General features: G+C 38.5%; 1 protein-coding gene across 1 annotated transcript; it reads left to right on the top strand.

Moving 5' to 3' along the window:
- Positions 1-1107: 1107 nt before the first annotated feature.
- Positions 1108-15017, top strand: LOC127971600 (putative P2Y purinoceptor 10). The gene is made up of 3 exons (XM_052574722.1): positions 1108-1272; positions 2702-2892; positions 3419-15017. Exons 2-3 carry the CDS (start codon positions 2744-2746, stop codon positions 4251-4253), a joined length of 984 nt encoding a protein of 327 aa, XP_052430682.1. The 5' UTR covers positions 1108-1272; positions 2702-2743; the 3' UTR covers positions 4254-15017.
- The last annotated feature ends 505 nt before the right edge of the window (positions 15018-15522 follow it).

Consider the following 15522-nt stretch of genomic DNA (forward strand, 5'->3'; position numbering starts at 1 on the left):
CTTCAAATTGGATAGATAGATGGATTATTTCTCCTGCCTACTAGCATAACGTCAGAGAACGTTCTGATATCGCTCAAGCCAAAGCCATTCACAGTCAAAATTTCAAGAAAATATAAAGCCAAGACCTCTGCTTCTTCTCCCAAGTTGCATCGACACATTAGTGCCGCCAATTGTTTGGGGGTGGAATTGCATCTGTGATCATTGTGAAGAATTCTTCGGTTGCTCTTCTCATTGACGATTGATGGAACGGGGGCCAATCAGGGCCCAATCAGATTTCAGCAGGGGCCAGGGCCTCTGGAACCGCTTACAAAATCAATGAAAAATATCAAACTCCGACTATATCACAGATAAAGGAGAAATGTTGGAAGTGTTTAAGATTGAGCACAGCAGTGTGTGAATGGTTCAGACAGAATCAGATTGTATGAAGATTTTATTGGTTGACAGATTGGATCATTTGATGTGACTTATAAAAAGAAAGGAAAGCCAAGACTGACATAGGATAGGAACTAAAACATGCCAAGTGCATTTACACGTCCCATTTCCATCCCTTTTTAAATTCAAAGTTTGGGTTTGTTATCAGGAAAGATTTACAGGAAGACATTTGAGCTTGTTAAGAACATTCAAAGCCGATTTACAAGTGATAACAACTGAAGCAAATATGAGTGATTTAAGTTTATGTAGTAGGTGTTATGAGACCAAAGTAAATATAGCTGTTAGGAACTCTTTATAGTCTTGCTTCCTCAATAAGATTTCGACTTCAGATTTTTCTATCTATGGTTCTTTTTGGTTTGGGGATGACAGCAAACTTCTTTTGAGCAAGATGTACAATATAGTCAAAGATAAAATATGTGTAAACATCTCTCCTAGCTTGATCATGGAACTAATCAGGTCAAGGTCCTGGATCCACTTCTTAGAGAGCACTTATACCTTAATTGCATGTGATTTTATTTGGACAACAATGTCTGCCAAATTCACAACCATTAATTAAATTAAATTACTGACAACATAAAACTGTTTCCATTTGTCGTTTGTATGCAATTTCAGTTGTAACTGCTGTCAAAACAATCAAACATCCCCCGAATCAGAGATAACACTTTCACTTTCCCGTATGTCACAGGTTGTTTAACCACTGTGTAGCAGAAGAAAAACAAGAGAAATTATAGTCACGTCACATTCAGATAACTTCCTCCTGCTGCAGCAGGTTGCATGTTGAGAATGTTGGACTGGAAAGCACCAAATATCTTACATGCAGACTGCAACTCAATCCAAAAGGTAGGACCAACTGAATCGCAAGCATTGAGAGTTTTCTTCCTTTCTAAGAGCACTCGATACATGTTTGGTTTAAGCAAATGATACCGTGCATTACTTTTTCATTTTAAGTGGGATATATAAGCAAAAATATTAATGTGTTTTTGTTGTTGTTGTTATCATTGTATTTGATAAATTGTATTTCACAAAGTTTTATTAGAGGTTAAAAAGCTTCAGAACCATGTCCTTTCAAATTCAAATGATCATTGTATCATGTCTACCTTTTGTGGTGGAAGAAGAAACTAAATACTGTCTCCTGGAACCACAGAACAATCGGAGGACAATTGTTTAAACTAAACATAATATCTTAGTGGCAGAGTTTGCAGTACAATTCTTATTTCACAGCAGGATCTCAAATGAGTAACACCAAACATGAATTTGAACATTTGCATACTTGTAAAACCAGAGTTCCTTCATTTGTTTAACATGTGCTTGCAGTTTTACAGCACACCCAGCTTTACATGAGATAGTGGATCTAATGACCAAAATGTTATAAAAATGTTAGAATCGCTATCAAGTCCAAATGCTAGGCTTAGCAGACCCCTCAATGGGGAAATGGGTTCCAAATACAAGACAAGAGCACGCAAAGATTCGGTTATACAAACCCACAACCGTCACACAAACACTTCCTTCATGCTTACACAGGAAGGGAGTTGACAAATGACGTGTGTCGGTTTACAGCTGAATAGAAGTTTTCACATATAAGCTATATGAATTCAAATAAATGTAATTTATATACAGTACAGACCAAAAGTTTGGACACACCTTCTCATTCAAAGAGTTTTCTTTTTCATGACTATGAAAATTATAGATTCACACTGAAGGCATCAAGGGCTAGGAATTAACACATGTGGAATTATATATGGAATTATATACATAAAAAAAGTGTGAAACAACTGAAAATATGTCATATTGTAGGTTCTTCAAAGTAGCCACCTTTTGCTTTGATTACTGCTTTGCACACTCTTGGCATTCTCTTGATGAGCTTCAAGAGGTAGTCACCTGAAATGGTCTTCAACAGTCTTGAAGGAGTTCCCCGAGAGATGCTTAGCACTTGTTGGCCTTTTTGCCTTCTGTCTGCGGTCCAGCTCACCCCTAAACCATCTGGATTGGGTTCAGGTCCGGTGACTGTCGAGGCCAGGTCATCAGCAGCACCCCATCACTCTCCTTCTTGCTCAAATAGCCCTTGATGCCTCAGTGTGACTCTAAAATTTTCATAGTCATGAAAATAAAGAAAACTCTTTGAATGAGAAGGCGTGTCCAAACTTTTGGTCTGTACTGTATATATGAAGTATTGTCTCTCTGGGGAAGTTGTATCTACATGCAAATACCAAAACTGCAGCAATCAATCAGCATAGATTTTTTAAAGGTTGTTTTCATTTGTCTTCCACAGTGATTCTCCACAGTCTACAGTAAATTAAATTGCAGTTTCATCATGACTTCTGTGAACACGTCATGTTCCACTAACATGACTGTCTGGAAACACACAACAAACCAGCTCTACACATATGTTTACCTGATTATATTCATCCCAGGCCTGCTGTGCAACACCCTGGCTCTTTGGGTGCTCTGTCGATTCATAAGGTCAGCATTTCACGGTTAATATAACATCTAATGGTCTTTATGACATATGTTGGAGAATCTTTATTATTATTATTATACATTGTTTGTGTGTGTGTGTGTGTGTGTGTGTGTTTATACTGGGAGAACAGCCCCTGTGCTGCAAAGACACTGTGTAAACTGTGTGATCTTTAGGGTACTTGGCTCACCACACTAGTTGCACAGTCTGTTCATTCTGTTGGTCTATTTTAACACTATTATCATTTGTTTTTGCTCACTCTGTTCAGAGGTGGCACATTTCGACAGACATAAAACATAAGTTGACCAGCCTGCTGTTACAGTTTGAATGCTGGTAACATAAAAAATCACTGCGTCATTCCTGTTAAATCAGTAGTATGTTTAACAAAACAGCTTAATTCAGTTCACCTCAACTGTTTTAATTCCGATCAACATGTCAAGCCCCATCAGAAGTGTCTGGTTTTATGAGATATATTTCATGAGGACAGTTTAGAGTTTTGTTCTAATGCTACGGATTCTCTTCAATCCACAGCAAAAAGACCAAAGCCGTCATCTTCATGATTAATCTGACCATAGCTGATCTGGCTCATGTGCTGTCGCTGCCGCTTCGAATTCACTACTACTTCAAAGATGAATGGCCTTTCGGCAGCGGGTTATGCATGCTATGTTTTTACCTCAAGTACCTTAACATGTACGCTAGCATCGTCTTTCTGGTGTGCATCAGCCTCCAGCGCTGTGCGTTCCTCCTGCGGCCGTTCTGTGCCAGGAACTGGAAGAGACGCTATGACATCTGCATCAGCGCCGCGGTCTGGCTGGTGGTTGGGCTCTGCTGCTCGCCCTTCATTTTAATGAGGAGAAAATCAAATTCGGGAAATAACACCACAACCTGCTTCAAAGACCTTCCGATGCGTCAGCTGGGTTTAACCTCGGCCATTTCCATGATGGTTGGTGCTGAGCTCTTGGGATTTCTTGGTCCGTTAATAGTGATTGGTGTCTGTACTTATTTAATCGTGAAATCCATGCGACGGCGGAACCAAAAGCAGCAGTCCACGGGCAGCACGAGAAAGGCCTTGCGCATGGTTAGAGTGTGCACAGGGGTCTTCCTCTTCTGTTTCGCCCCTTACCACATCAACTTCCTGCTGTACCTGATGGTGACCCAGAACATTATAACAAACTGTGAAGCGGGTCAGGCCATCAAAATCTTCCACCCCATCTCTCTTTGCATCGCGAGCCTCAACTGCTGCCTCAACCCTCTCATCTACTACTTCCTGACCACAGAGTTCAAGCAGCAGCTGTCTCAGCACGGCAGCTCTGTGCTCCGGGGCCGTCTGATGAGCACCGAGAGCACCTCTTCCTTTAGGGACTGATCAGGGTCCACCAACATTTTCACCATTGAAGCCATTTATTTGACTTCAGTGTAAAAACATGGACATTTAGGGAGCAAATTATGCTTTCAGACAGTGTACAAACTGATGTCTATGCATTATGTACTATAGCTTGAACAAAAAGATATGAAGCTTACAAACTGAAATGTTATGTCCAGCAAGTATTGTTTTGACCAAAATCACAGCCTTTCACGGCATGGGTTAAGTATTTTAAGTTTAACAATGACAGTCATCAAAGACTAATTTAAATGGGAGAAAAATGTTATTTACGACTGACTGCATGACAGAGATATTTTTGTTAATGCAGACGCAGAATGAGCTGATAGTGTCTCTCTCACTAGACCGATAGAAGTGAAAATGCTAAACTCAGCTGAGCTTTAGTTGAACTGACCAGGCCAGCTAAACACCACATCCTATATTCACAAAACATCTTACCACTGAGAGTTCTCCTAAATAGCAGTAAGAGCTTTTAAGAGTTTAAAGTTTCCCCTTAAATCCTATTCACAAAGCTTTTGAGACTAACTTTTGCTAAGGAATAGACAGAATTTTTACCCTGTGTCCCAGTGCGCACCATTAAAGTATGTACTTTCTTGGTAAAGAAAAAGTTCACACTTTTAAGTGTGTAGTAGGAGAGTAGGCAAGTTTTGGGACATACTATCACATCACACAACTGTGTGTTTGAAGGACGCTCCCTGTCACTTTAACCTGGCCTGTCAATCATCTTGTCACAGTTAACATCCCTCGCATTTCATTTAACTTCCTACTGTACTGGAGAGAAAAGAAGTAGCTCGTTGATCTGCCAGTCGTGGGTCTTTATGCAGAGAACTTTTCTCATATTTTCTGCACAATGATGCATTTAAAAGTTAACAACCAAATGGATGTTTATAAAAGTTCACATTGCTGTTGCAGATGAAATATAAAATGGATAACAATAAATACATATTTTTTACCAGATTAAATTTTGATTATCAGTAACTCAAAGCCCTTTTTTGTAAACCTCTCTACAGAGCCATCGATCGCGCACATCTGCTACATGTTGTAGTTTTTCTAATGCATTTTATTATTGTTTATATTGTAGCTCAGTGGTAGAGCATTGTGTTTGCAGCGCAAAAGGTTGTTGGTTCAATTCCCAGGGAACACACATACTGGCTAAAAAAAATGTGTAGCCTGATATACACTGTAAGTTGCTTATGGTAAATACATAAATGTAAATGGATACATCAAAAATTGACCTGAAATAGTAGACCATCTGGGGACTTTTGGCTAAGTCTTTTCAACATATCATGCTTTGGGACACATAATCTCACATACTATTTAGGATGGATAGTGTTAACATTGAGACACAGGGTTAAGCTCAGAGTGGGGAAGGGGGCGGGGTTGACCGCGTTGCTATGGATGATGTCAGCATGCTTATTAACTATGCACACATTGATTGGCTGATTGTCTCTGTCAGAGATTTATTCATAGATATTATAATAATAGGTAATTTTATTTATTTGAAAATGCAGACTACGTGTCACTAATTAAACAAGTGTATGTTCAGCTAATTGTCAGCCTCTGCCTCTTACACGTGTGCTTCTCAAAAATAATTATTAGATATTCATATAAACAGCCTTTTAATTAACAGAGTAGAATAATCCTGGCTGATAGTAAGACATGCAAACATTAAAGAAAACCAAACTGGACACAAGAACAGCTGTTACCTATTGCCCAGCTGTTAATTAAAAAAGGATTTAATCAAAGAAGAATCTGTAGTTGGGATAACCTCCAAAACCAAAAAGCTGCATGAGAAGATATATGTGTGCAAATAAATGCAATGTGTTTCTCAAATGTTTACGTTGCGAGGCAGATTTCTGGAAACAGCTAGTTTAGGATGGTTTGTGGTTTGGTCTTAGTGACTCAGGACTCCTCTTCACTTTCCTAACCTTTCACAGATTCAGGAGCTAGATTTAGTGTTAAAACACTGTGTAAAATACTCTTGGAGCAAAAATGTTGAAGTCCTACATTTGGGACAGACACGCCCATTATTTTTATGATTTTCTCCTAAATCTGTGAGTTATGAGCTACTTTTAGCCTGAAGATGTTTTGTGAGTACGGGCCCAGGTCTAGAATGGGATTAAACGGAAAAAGAAATCAAATTCCTAAGTCTGTGGAGATCAGAGGCTAAAATGGGACAAATCCAAACTTCCAAGAACAACATAAAAATTGAGATTCTGTTTTCAAACTGTTCATGTGAAAATGTTGTTTACTCTCACGTTTGCTTTTGCAATATTGTATTATACTCCGAACAAATTAGGTTAAATATTATGAATGTTGATATGTTTAATAAATTAGATTAAGTGTGTTTAGTGATGCTCAGTTTAATATCTTTCATTATTTTTTTAATAAATATTAAAAAAAAGAAAAAAAAAAGAAAAAGGTTTCAATGTTTCTCCATAATTTACATAAATAACCTGAGATGGAATTGTTGCACATATTGAATTAATTTCTTGTTCAGTTCAGTTCATATGGACAAACATAAAGCAGTCACAAAACATTTCTGTTTTTGTGTTTCATTAGGAGAATAAAGTCATGCTTGAGAATAACATTAATTGTGAATTTGTAGTGAACTATCCATATCTCAGAGCCCCAAAACTACAAATACTTTTACCTAATCTTTTACTTAAACGGCAGTCATTCATTTGTATACACTGTATTGCATATTATGTCATATATAGATTATTTGTGATTGACTCTATAGGGTAGAGTGGGAGAAAAACACCCCTCTGCTGTTTTTCCAAAAACATCCACTAGATGAAGTCAAGGTAAACTGTTATTGTATCTATGGACTGCATTGACAGGAGTGATGTAGAAGTATTCACTGTGAAGCTCACAGGGATTCATGGTAAGTTATCTAATTAACAGCAGTAAGAAAACTCCCCCCCCCCCCCCCCCGAAATGTTTACCAATGTAAAGTTTATCACAAAAATATCACAGTTAAATATTTGTTCATACTTGGTTTATAAATTATGCCATTGTCACTAAAACTATGATAACTATTCTGGACACATTTCAATTTGTTTCACTGAAGAAAATTACACAGTCCTTAAGTGGGGTCTTTTCCCCACTCTACTCTATGTCTTTTGAAATGTATAGTTTATGTTGTTTCTCTTTCTAATATTTAAAAAAATAAAATAAACATGGACTTATGATCATTTGTTCATTTGCTTATCCAGTTAGTTTTTAAAGAAGCTATGAAATGCATATTTACACATAAGAAGTTACTCTACAATAATATGGAATAACATACAAAAACATAACATATTAATATTGGATGATTTCATGTGCACACTCTTCCATGTCAAATGTGTTGTTAGATCTGGTTAGATCAACTCTAGTGATGTCCGATTTGTGAACGAATCGTTCAATTGAACCGGTTCTTCTTAGTGAACCGGTTGAACCAGTTCACCAAATCGAACTGAATCGTTTGAAATGGTTTGTATCATTAATCCACAAATTACTTAAGATGTAAACTATTTTAACGTGACTGACACTCCCTCTGAGTCAGAATAAACCAATATCCTGGAGTAATTCATGTACTCAAACAGTTCACTGACTGAACTGATGTGAAGAGAGAACTGAAGATGAACACCGAGCCGAGCCAGATAATGAACGAACACGCCCACTGCTGGAGCAGTTCTCGTTCTCGAGTCAAGAACCGGTTGCACTCTTATTTTTGTTTCTTTCGGACTCGTCCGATTTGATAACCGATGAACTGATGATACTTCGCATGCGTGTAATTTTTCAAGTATTTTGTTAGTGTGATAAAATATCTATTTTATTTTATTTTATTTTATGTATTTATTTATTTATTTTAAGATGAATGTTTCTAATCTGTATATTGTAGATAATGTATAGGCCAAAAGGGGTTTTCAGGGAAGTTGGATAATAATTAAGACTCTAAAGACTCTATGTTTAATAGGAATAAGGGATGATTTATGAAATATCTGTACTGTATTTATAGGTAATGATGACACATTCACAAATTGAGTTTGTAGTAAACAGAAAATGAACACGAGTAGAGCAGCTGATGATACTGAACTGCAGCACGTGCTGGTTAGAGCGATTCTCGTTCTCGAGTCAAGAACCGGTTGCATCGGTTTTCGGATCATCAGTACACTAAATTGCTTTAGGCTTTATTATAAGCCTTTACTTTGAAATTACTGTCTTGATTTTTACTGTTTTACTGTACTCTCTCTCTCTCTCTCTCTCTCACACACACACACACACACACACATATATATATGCTAGCCTACTTACGTTTTTATTTGCCATGCTGTTAATGTTGTTCAAGGTATTTGATAGGAAATGAACAATGACACAACATGATTCTGAAAGTGCTGTAACTGTTTGTGTGATCACTTTGTAGTAAGTTATGACAGACCAAAATCACTGCTGCAAAGTTGCATTTTTCCAGTTGCCAAGCAGCCACATTCACACAGCAGCAGAATATGGTTGTCAGTCCTGTATTTGAGTCCTTAACAAAGTTACCTTCACCCCACATAGCAAATGGACTTGGCCCACATGTGTCCTCAAGCTGACACTGCTGGCCTCCTGTCGGCAATGGCATGTACCCTTTCAGCCAGAGCTGGGCCATGTGTGGCAGTGACGGCACGGCGGGGATCCGGCTAACAACATGAGGGATGATTGTTGATGGGAGGAGTATGGCCCAGATCAGTCAGGTGATGCTTGGTGTGAGGAACAGATCCAAATTCAAACCTCATTCATTACCGACAGGACCGTTTCTAGCCTTTTTGGCACCCTAGGCGAGATTTCTACCAACCCCCCACCCCCCCCCCCCCCCTACAATATATAACTCTGGGTGGGGTGGGGGCTCTCACTGGCGCCCCCCAGCTGTTTGCGCCCTAGGCGACCGCCTAGTTTGCCTATGCCTAGAAACGGCCCTGATTGCCGATATGCATCTCCTTCCTCTGTAGCTATAGCAATTATTTACAAATGTGCCATTAAGAAGTTTTACAACAAGTTTTACGCCAATGATATCAAACGCTCATTGGTTCTCGTCGCTTTCATCATAAATTGTGACATAATTTTTTCAGCATTTAACAACTTATAGTATGCCTTGCTCCTCACACTACTATTATATTCTGCCAGAGACAAAATGAATAGTGGCGATTATAGTAATACACAATGGAATAATATCAAATATTAAGATTCTGTATTGGATCTGGGCAATATAAGGCTCAGGTGTGGCTTGGATTTGGGGATTCTGGTTTACTTAAGGTTGAGAATTGGCACCAATAATAAAACCTGTTTTGTCCCAGATCAGGGCCAGCTATGGCTGATTGACTGGCTGAGATTCGGGCCAGTTATGGCCCATGTGTGGCCCGAGTCTTTAATCAAGCTTTGGGCCACTTCAGGGCCGTCATTCTTTGAGGTACTTGGGCCGAGGGAAGAGTCATTGTGTGGCCCGGAGCTGGGCCAGAAAACATTTCTATGTGGGACACAATGCAGTTATTTATGGAGGTGACAGCTGCATTTTATGATCTAACTCACACCCGACTATTTTCAAGACTCACAACTGCATTCTCTGACGTTTTCTGATGTTTGAACGGGACATTTCGAGACTGTAAAGGAATGCGGTTGTCAATCCCTAAAACTGACAGTGTGAACATGGGCGTAGTTAAAGAGCCTCACAGATGGGAAATCAAAAATGACCTGTATTACAGTGTATGATGTAGCTGTCCATCTGTTTAAACAATGTGCAAAGTAATTAAACCAAAAAGTACAAGTTTTACAAAGTTATTGGCTTCTAAAGTAAGTAGTCGACTCTGAATCGCTGAAACGAGTTGTTATAGATTTCAAATCTTTTGCCCATCTCTATGTACGTCACTAGAACACTTTGCATAATAATCTCCGCCTACCGTCTTGAGAGAAACTGACCTCTGACCTGCCCCACCCCCCCCACACACAGACACTCTGGTTGGTGTGAGAGCATCATGTCGAGGAGACTGTGTGTTTTTAATTGTAAAGGCAAGTTTGTTTTATTTTCACTGCCGAAGAATGAAGATCAGAAGAACCAATGGCTAAAATTAATTTTTACCACAATACCAGAGCAGTACAACAAATCATTGTTGTGTTCACAACATTTCACTGATGACTGCTTTTCTAATCTCGGTGAGTACAGCAGGATTTTCTAAGCGTTTGGCCATAAAAGAGGGTTCATTACCAACTTTATTTAGACCAACAAGCATCTCCGAATCACAACATGAAGTATGATTATGAAGTTATGTGTTTGTTTTCTCCCGATCATCTTATCAGTATGTGTGCTGTCTGCAGCCTGTCTGCGCTGATCGTCATGTACAAACACGTCATTAAAATGAAGTGTAACTCCGTGAATACTCAACGAAGAGACATGAGAGAGATATCTATAGAAAGCTTGACATGTCTACTTTAAAACTAAACAAGTGCTGCCGAAAACAGATGTTCTGTGATAAAGTAATCCATATGAAAACAACGCGATGTCTGTTTTTCACGTCTCCCTTCATTATATCTAATGTGACCACGCCCCCGCGCTGAACGCTATTCAGATTCAAACTGAAGCGCGCGGCTTGAATACACCCACACAGAAGAAAAAGCAGCGAGACTGTTCAAGTTTTTTATTTTACTGTTTGCTTCGCGGTGAGAGGAATAAGACCTAATTCACCCCAAAAAGATGCTAACGCATTGTTTACCGTGGAGGTGTGTGCGGAACAGGTCAGTTGACCAATCAGAACACAGTATGCTACCGAAAGGTGGGGTTTAAGGAAACTGAATCTTTTGAACAGCTTCGCGCGAACCATTTGGGGATCTCTGAGAATTGAGGTAATTTTAAAATGATATTTTGACAAAATTAAAATTTTTTTTTTAACCTTGGATGGATTTAAACCTAATGTACAGGACTTATAAACAGTGATAGGAAGCTTAGAATTTTCATCTGACTGGCTCTTTAATGTATTGATTACTTTCATTTCTGACACTATGGCATTTTTAAACTGTGTCGTTGATGTTAGTGTATCTGTAATGAGTAGTTCAGCCATGAAACTCCTAATAAATAAAGCTTTTACTGTCCTTTCCGAGAGTTGTTATGACTGAAATAAGTGAAAGTGACATACAGCCAAGTATGTTGACCCATACTCAAAATTCGTGATCTGCATTTAACCCATCCAAAGTACACACACAGCAGTGAACACGAACACATGGAGCAGTGGGAATCATTTATGCTGCGGCACCCAAGGAGCAGTTGGGGTTGGGTGCCTTGCTCAAGAGCACCTCAGTTGTGGTGTTGCCAACCCCTGGGAATTGAACCAAAACCTTAGGGTTAGGAATCAAACTCTCTAAACATTAGGCCATGACTTTCCAAACATTATCATTGCACGATCTAATGTGTAGTGTCCTATTAACTCAATGTCAGTCACTCTGTACAAATATGCATTTCTTCTCCCTCTTCCTGTTTTCTCCACTGCTGGGTCAATAACACTTTAAAGTGCCTTTGAGACTTCACAAATTCCAAAAATAAAAATATGAGATTTTTTATTAAACTTCATATTTGTTGTATTAAAGAGACTGTAGGCTCTTAGAAATCCACAATGGTCAAGCTCCTGCACTTTTTTTAATAAAATAACTGCCATGGAAAAATTCAAATTTGAGTATATACATTTTCATTACAAAAATCTCAGCTGGCGAATTCTCTACTATGTCATTTATTGGCAAGGCAAGGCAAGGCAAGGAAAGTTTATATATATATATATATATATATTGCACATTTCGTACACAATGGTAAGTGCTTTACATAAAAGAAAGTTAAATAATCATGAAGAAAAATAACAAAAATAAAACAAGCAATTTTAAAATGATTAAAACATTTAAAAACAGTTAGAAAATGATTTGACAAAAAAATAATATAAAATATAAAAAATATAGTGCAATCAGTTCGGACATTGCACAGTGCTCATTCAATAAATGCACACCTAACAGATGAGTTTTAAGTCTAGATTTAAATGTGACTAGTGTTTTAGCAAATCTGATCTCTTCTGGAAGCTGATTCCAACTGCGGGCAGCATAGTAACTAAAGGAGGACTCCCCTTGTTTTGTGTGAACCCTTGGTATTTCTAACTGACTCGATCCTAGTGATCTGAGCGCTCTGTTAGGTTTATATTCAGTGAACATATCTGAAATATATTTCGGTACTAGGTCATTTAGTGACTTATATATGAGTAAAAGTACTTTAAAATCAATCCTAAATGTAACTGGAAGCCAGTGTAAGGACCTGAGGACTGGTGTGATATGCTCAGATTTTCTGGTTCTAGTCAGAATCCTGGCAGCAGCGTTCTGGATGAGCTGCAGCTGTCTAATGGTCTTTTTGGGAAGGCCGGTGAGGAGCCCATTACAATAGTCCACCCTGCTGGTGATAAAGGCATGAACAAGTTTCTCCAAGTCTTGACTGGAAACAAAACATCTAATTCTTGAAATGTTTTTTTAAATGATAGTATGCTGATTTAGCTACTGCTCGTAAGTCATGCACAAGATGCCATCTGTTTTAATCTGGTTTGATTACGGGCATAATTGGAGTGTTACAATAACTAGTAGTTTCTATTAATACTCCTGCCTTCACTAAACATTCAATGATGTTTTTTAAGCCTATTTCCGCATTAGTATGCAAAGGGTATTGTGGTTTTCTGGGTAGACGTGCATCTGGTTTAAGTTGTACTCTCACTGGGTTTGCTGATTTTATCAGTCTGACATCTGAATCATTTTGAGACCATAATTCAGTTGGTACCAGCCTCTCTACTTCCTTAAACAGTTCAGTATCAGTATTGTTTATCAATTCAGATGTTATAGTCATCTGTGTCAGTTTCTTTTCACTGGTAACTACTTCCTGAGGAATCCCCATCAAACTGGTTGCGCACAATTTTTTTTTATGTAATATTTGTCAGCTGAATGGTGTGTGGTCTTTCCCTCTGATTCAATTTGCAGAACAGGTTCTTGAACAGCTTTAGTTTTTTAAATAGGAAACTCTCTCTCACCAATAGGATTCTCTGGGCACCCCTTAATACCCTTTATTTGGACCTCCCCGAGGGTTTACTGGACCCTGTAATGGATAACGGTAACTCTCCCCCTTCCACCTTTAGGTGCTGTTGCCATGGATTAACGGGACAGTCATTCTTATTATGTCCAGGTTGTCCACATCCCCAGCACACTCCTTGAGGACCAGTATAAAGGCCCATTCATACCAGGCATGATAAGTATAAAGATAACGATAAAGATATAGTTCTAAAAATTGTTCTCAATATTAAAGAATAGCAGAGTCCACACTACAACTAAAAAGATAAAGGCATAGAGAAATGGTATCACTGGAATCATTTTCAGAATGATTTTTTTACAGCTGATGAATGATACAAACATTGACAGCCAATCAGATGACATTGTTCGCTGGTGTAGATGCTAATATCATTATCATTATAGTTATTGTTCTTGGTGTGAACGGGGCTTAAGGCTTGCCTCTTCCTCTCTGTCCTCTCTGCAATGGTTTTATTTTCCATCCCATTCCTAATCTTTGCCATTAGTGCTTTAATATCCCCTACAGCTAAACGTTTGCCCATAGTTTCTTCTTCAAACACCTTAATCCACTTCCCAGTTCCCTAATGGATGTCTGGGATGCAAATTACCAGCCTCTCAAGGTCCTGTGGGGCCCAAGGGATATACTGTCCCTGTGTACCCTTAATTACAATTGGGTATAGGTTATGGTTGTACATAGGTAATAGGTCAAATATGGTTGTACAGCCAGTGGTCTAAGTCTTCCTTTTTCTCTTCCTTGTCCCCATGTACCTTAACAAATGATGACTCCTCCCCTTCACTCACTTACTCTGAGCTGTCTAATGCTGCATTCCAGGCAACCTTCTTTTTTCTTTGTCTGCCTGTTTCTTTAACCTGGCTTACACATAACATACTAATATACTTTTAATATCCAAATCCATTAAAGGATTTTTAGGCTGCATTAATTAGGTAAACCGGAACCGGGAACACTTCCCATAACACCCTATGTACTTGCTACATCATTAGAAGAATGGCATCTACGCTAATATTTGTCTGTTTCTCTCTTATTCCGAGGTCACCATAGCCACCAGATCCAGTCTGTGTCCAGATCAGAGGGTCACTGCAGTCACCCGGATCCAGTACGTATCCAGACCAGATGGTGGATCAGCACCTAGAAAGGACCTCTACTGCCCTGAAAGACAGCGGAGACCAGGACAACTAGAGCCCCAGATACAGATCCCCTGTAAAGACCTTGTCTCAGAGGAGCACCAGGACAAGACCACAGGAAACAGATGATTCTTCTGCACAATCTGACTTTGCTGCAGTCTGGAATTTAACTACTGGTTTCGTCTGGTCAGAGGAGAACTGACCCCAACTGAGCCTGGTTTCTCCCAAGGTTTTTTTCTCCATTCTGTCACCGATGGAGTTTCGGTTCCTTGCCGCTGTCGCCTCTGGCTTGCTTAGTTGGGGTCACTTCATCTACAGCGATATCGTTGACTTGATTGCAAATAAATGCACAGACACTATTTAACTGAACAGATATGACATCACTGAATTCAATGATGAACTGCCTTTAACTAGCATTTTGCATTATTGACACACTGTTTTCCTAATGAATGTTGTTCAGTTGCTTTTTGTTTAAAGCGCTATATAAATAAAGGTGACTTGACTTAGTATTTTTCATGCTTGTTTTATACTTTCAATGAGTCTTCACCTTCCTTTTTGATCAAGGCTAAGACTTCTTTCTCTTTTTCCCTTTTTGCTTACCCTTTTCTATCTTTACTATTGCCTTTAGTTTTATGTTTTTTATTTAATCAAAGATTCCATTTCCTTGCACAATGAAACATCAAATGTCCCTTCCTTTGGCCATTTTGTCATCCTTTGGCCATTTTGTCATCTTTTATATATATATATATATATATATATATATATATATTAGTTCTCTATTGCCATTTGCTTGAGAGCTTGTCTTTACACTGAACTTTAGCAGATTTTTACACAGTGGATATTTTAATCATAATATCTCCACCGGAGTGGCTGCCATAATTTTTCCTATAATATGACAATACTATAATTTAAATATATACTTTTTTTTACAATAATACTGTATATACTCAGTATATACTTTCATAAAAACCTTTTATATAAACCTAACCCTATCTTCTATATATTCTCCCCA

This window comes from Carassius gibelio, chromosome B14, assembly GCF_023724105.1.
Source record: "Carassius gibelio isolate Cgi1373 ecotype wild population from Czech Republic chromosome B14, carGib1.2-hapl.c, whole genome shotgun sequence".
Classification (NCBI taxonomy): domain Eukaryota; kingdom Metazoa; phylum Chordata; class Actinopteri; order Cypriniformes; family Cyprinidae; genus Carassius; species Carassius gibelio.

What these genes read in the sequence shown, in the direction of transcription:
- LOC127971600 (XM_052574722.1), top strand. Translation starts at nt 2,744, where the DNA reads ATGACTTCTGTGAACACGTCATGTTCCACTAACATGACTGTCTGGAAA. An exon ending in GTGCTCTGTCGATTCATAAG is followed by an intron (nt 2,893 to 3,418) that starts GTCAGCATTTCA and finishes TTCAATCCACAG; the next exon opens with CAAAAAGACCAAAGCCGTCA.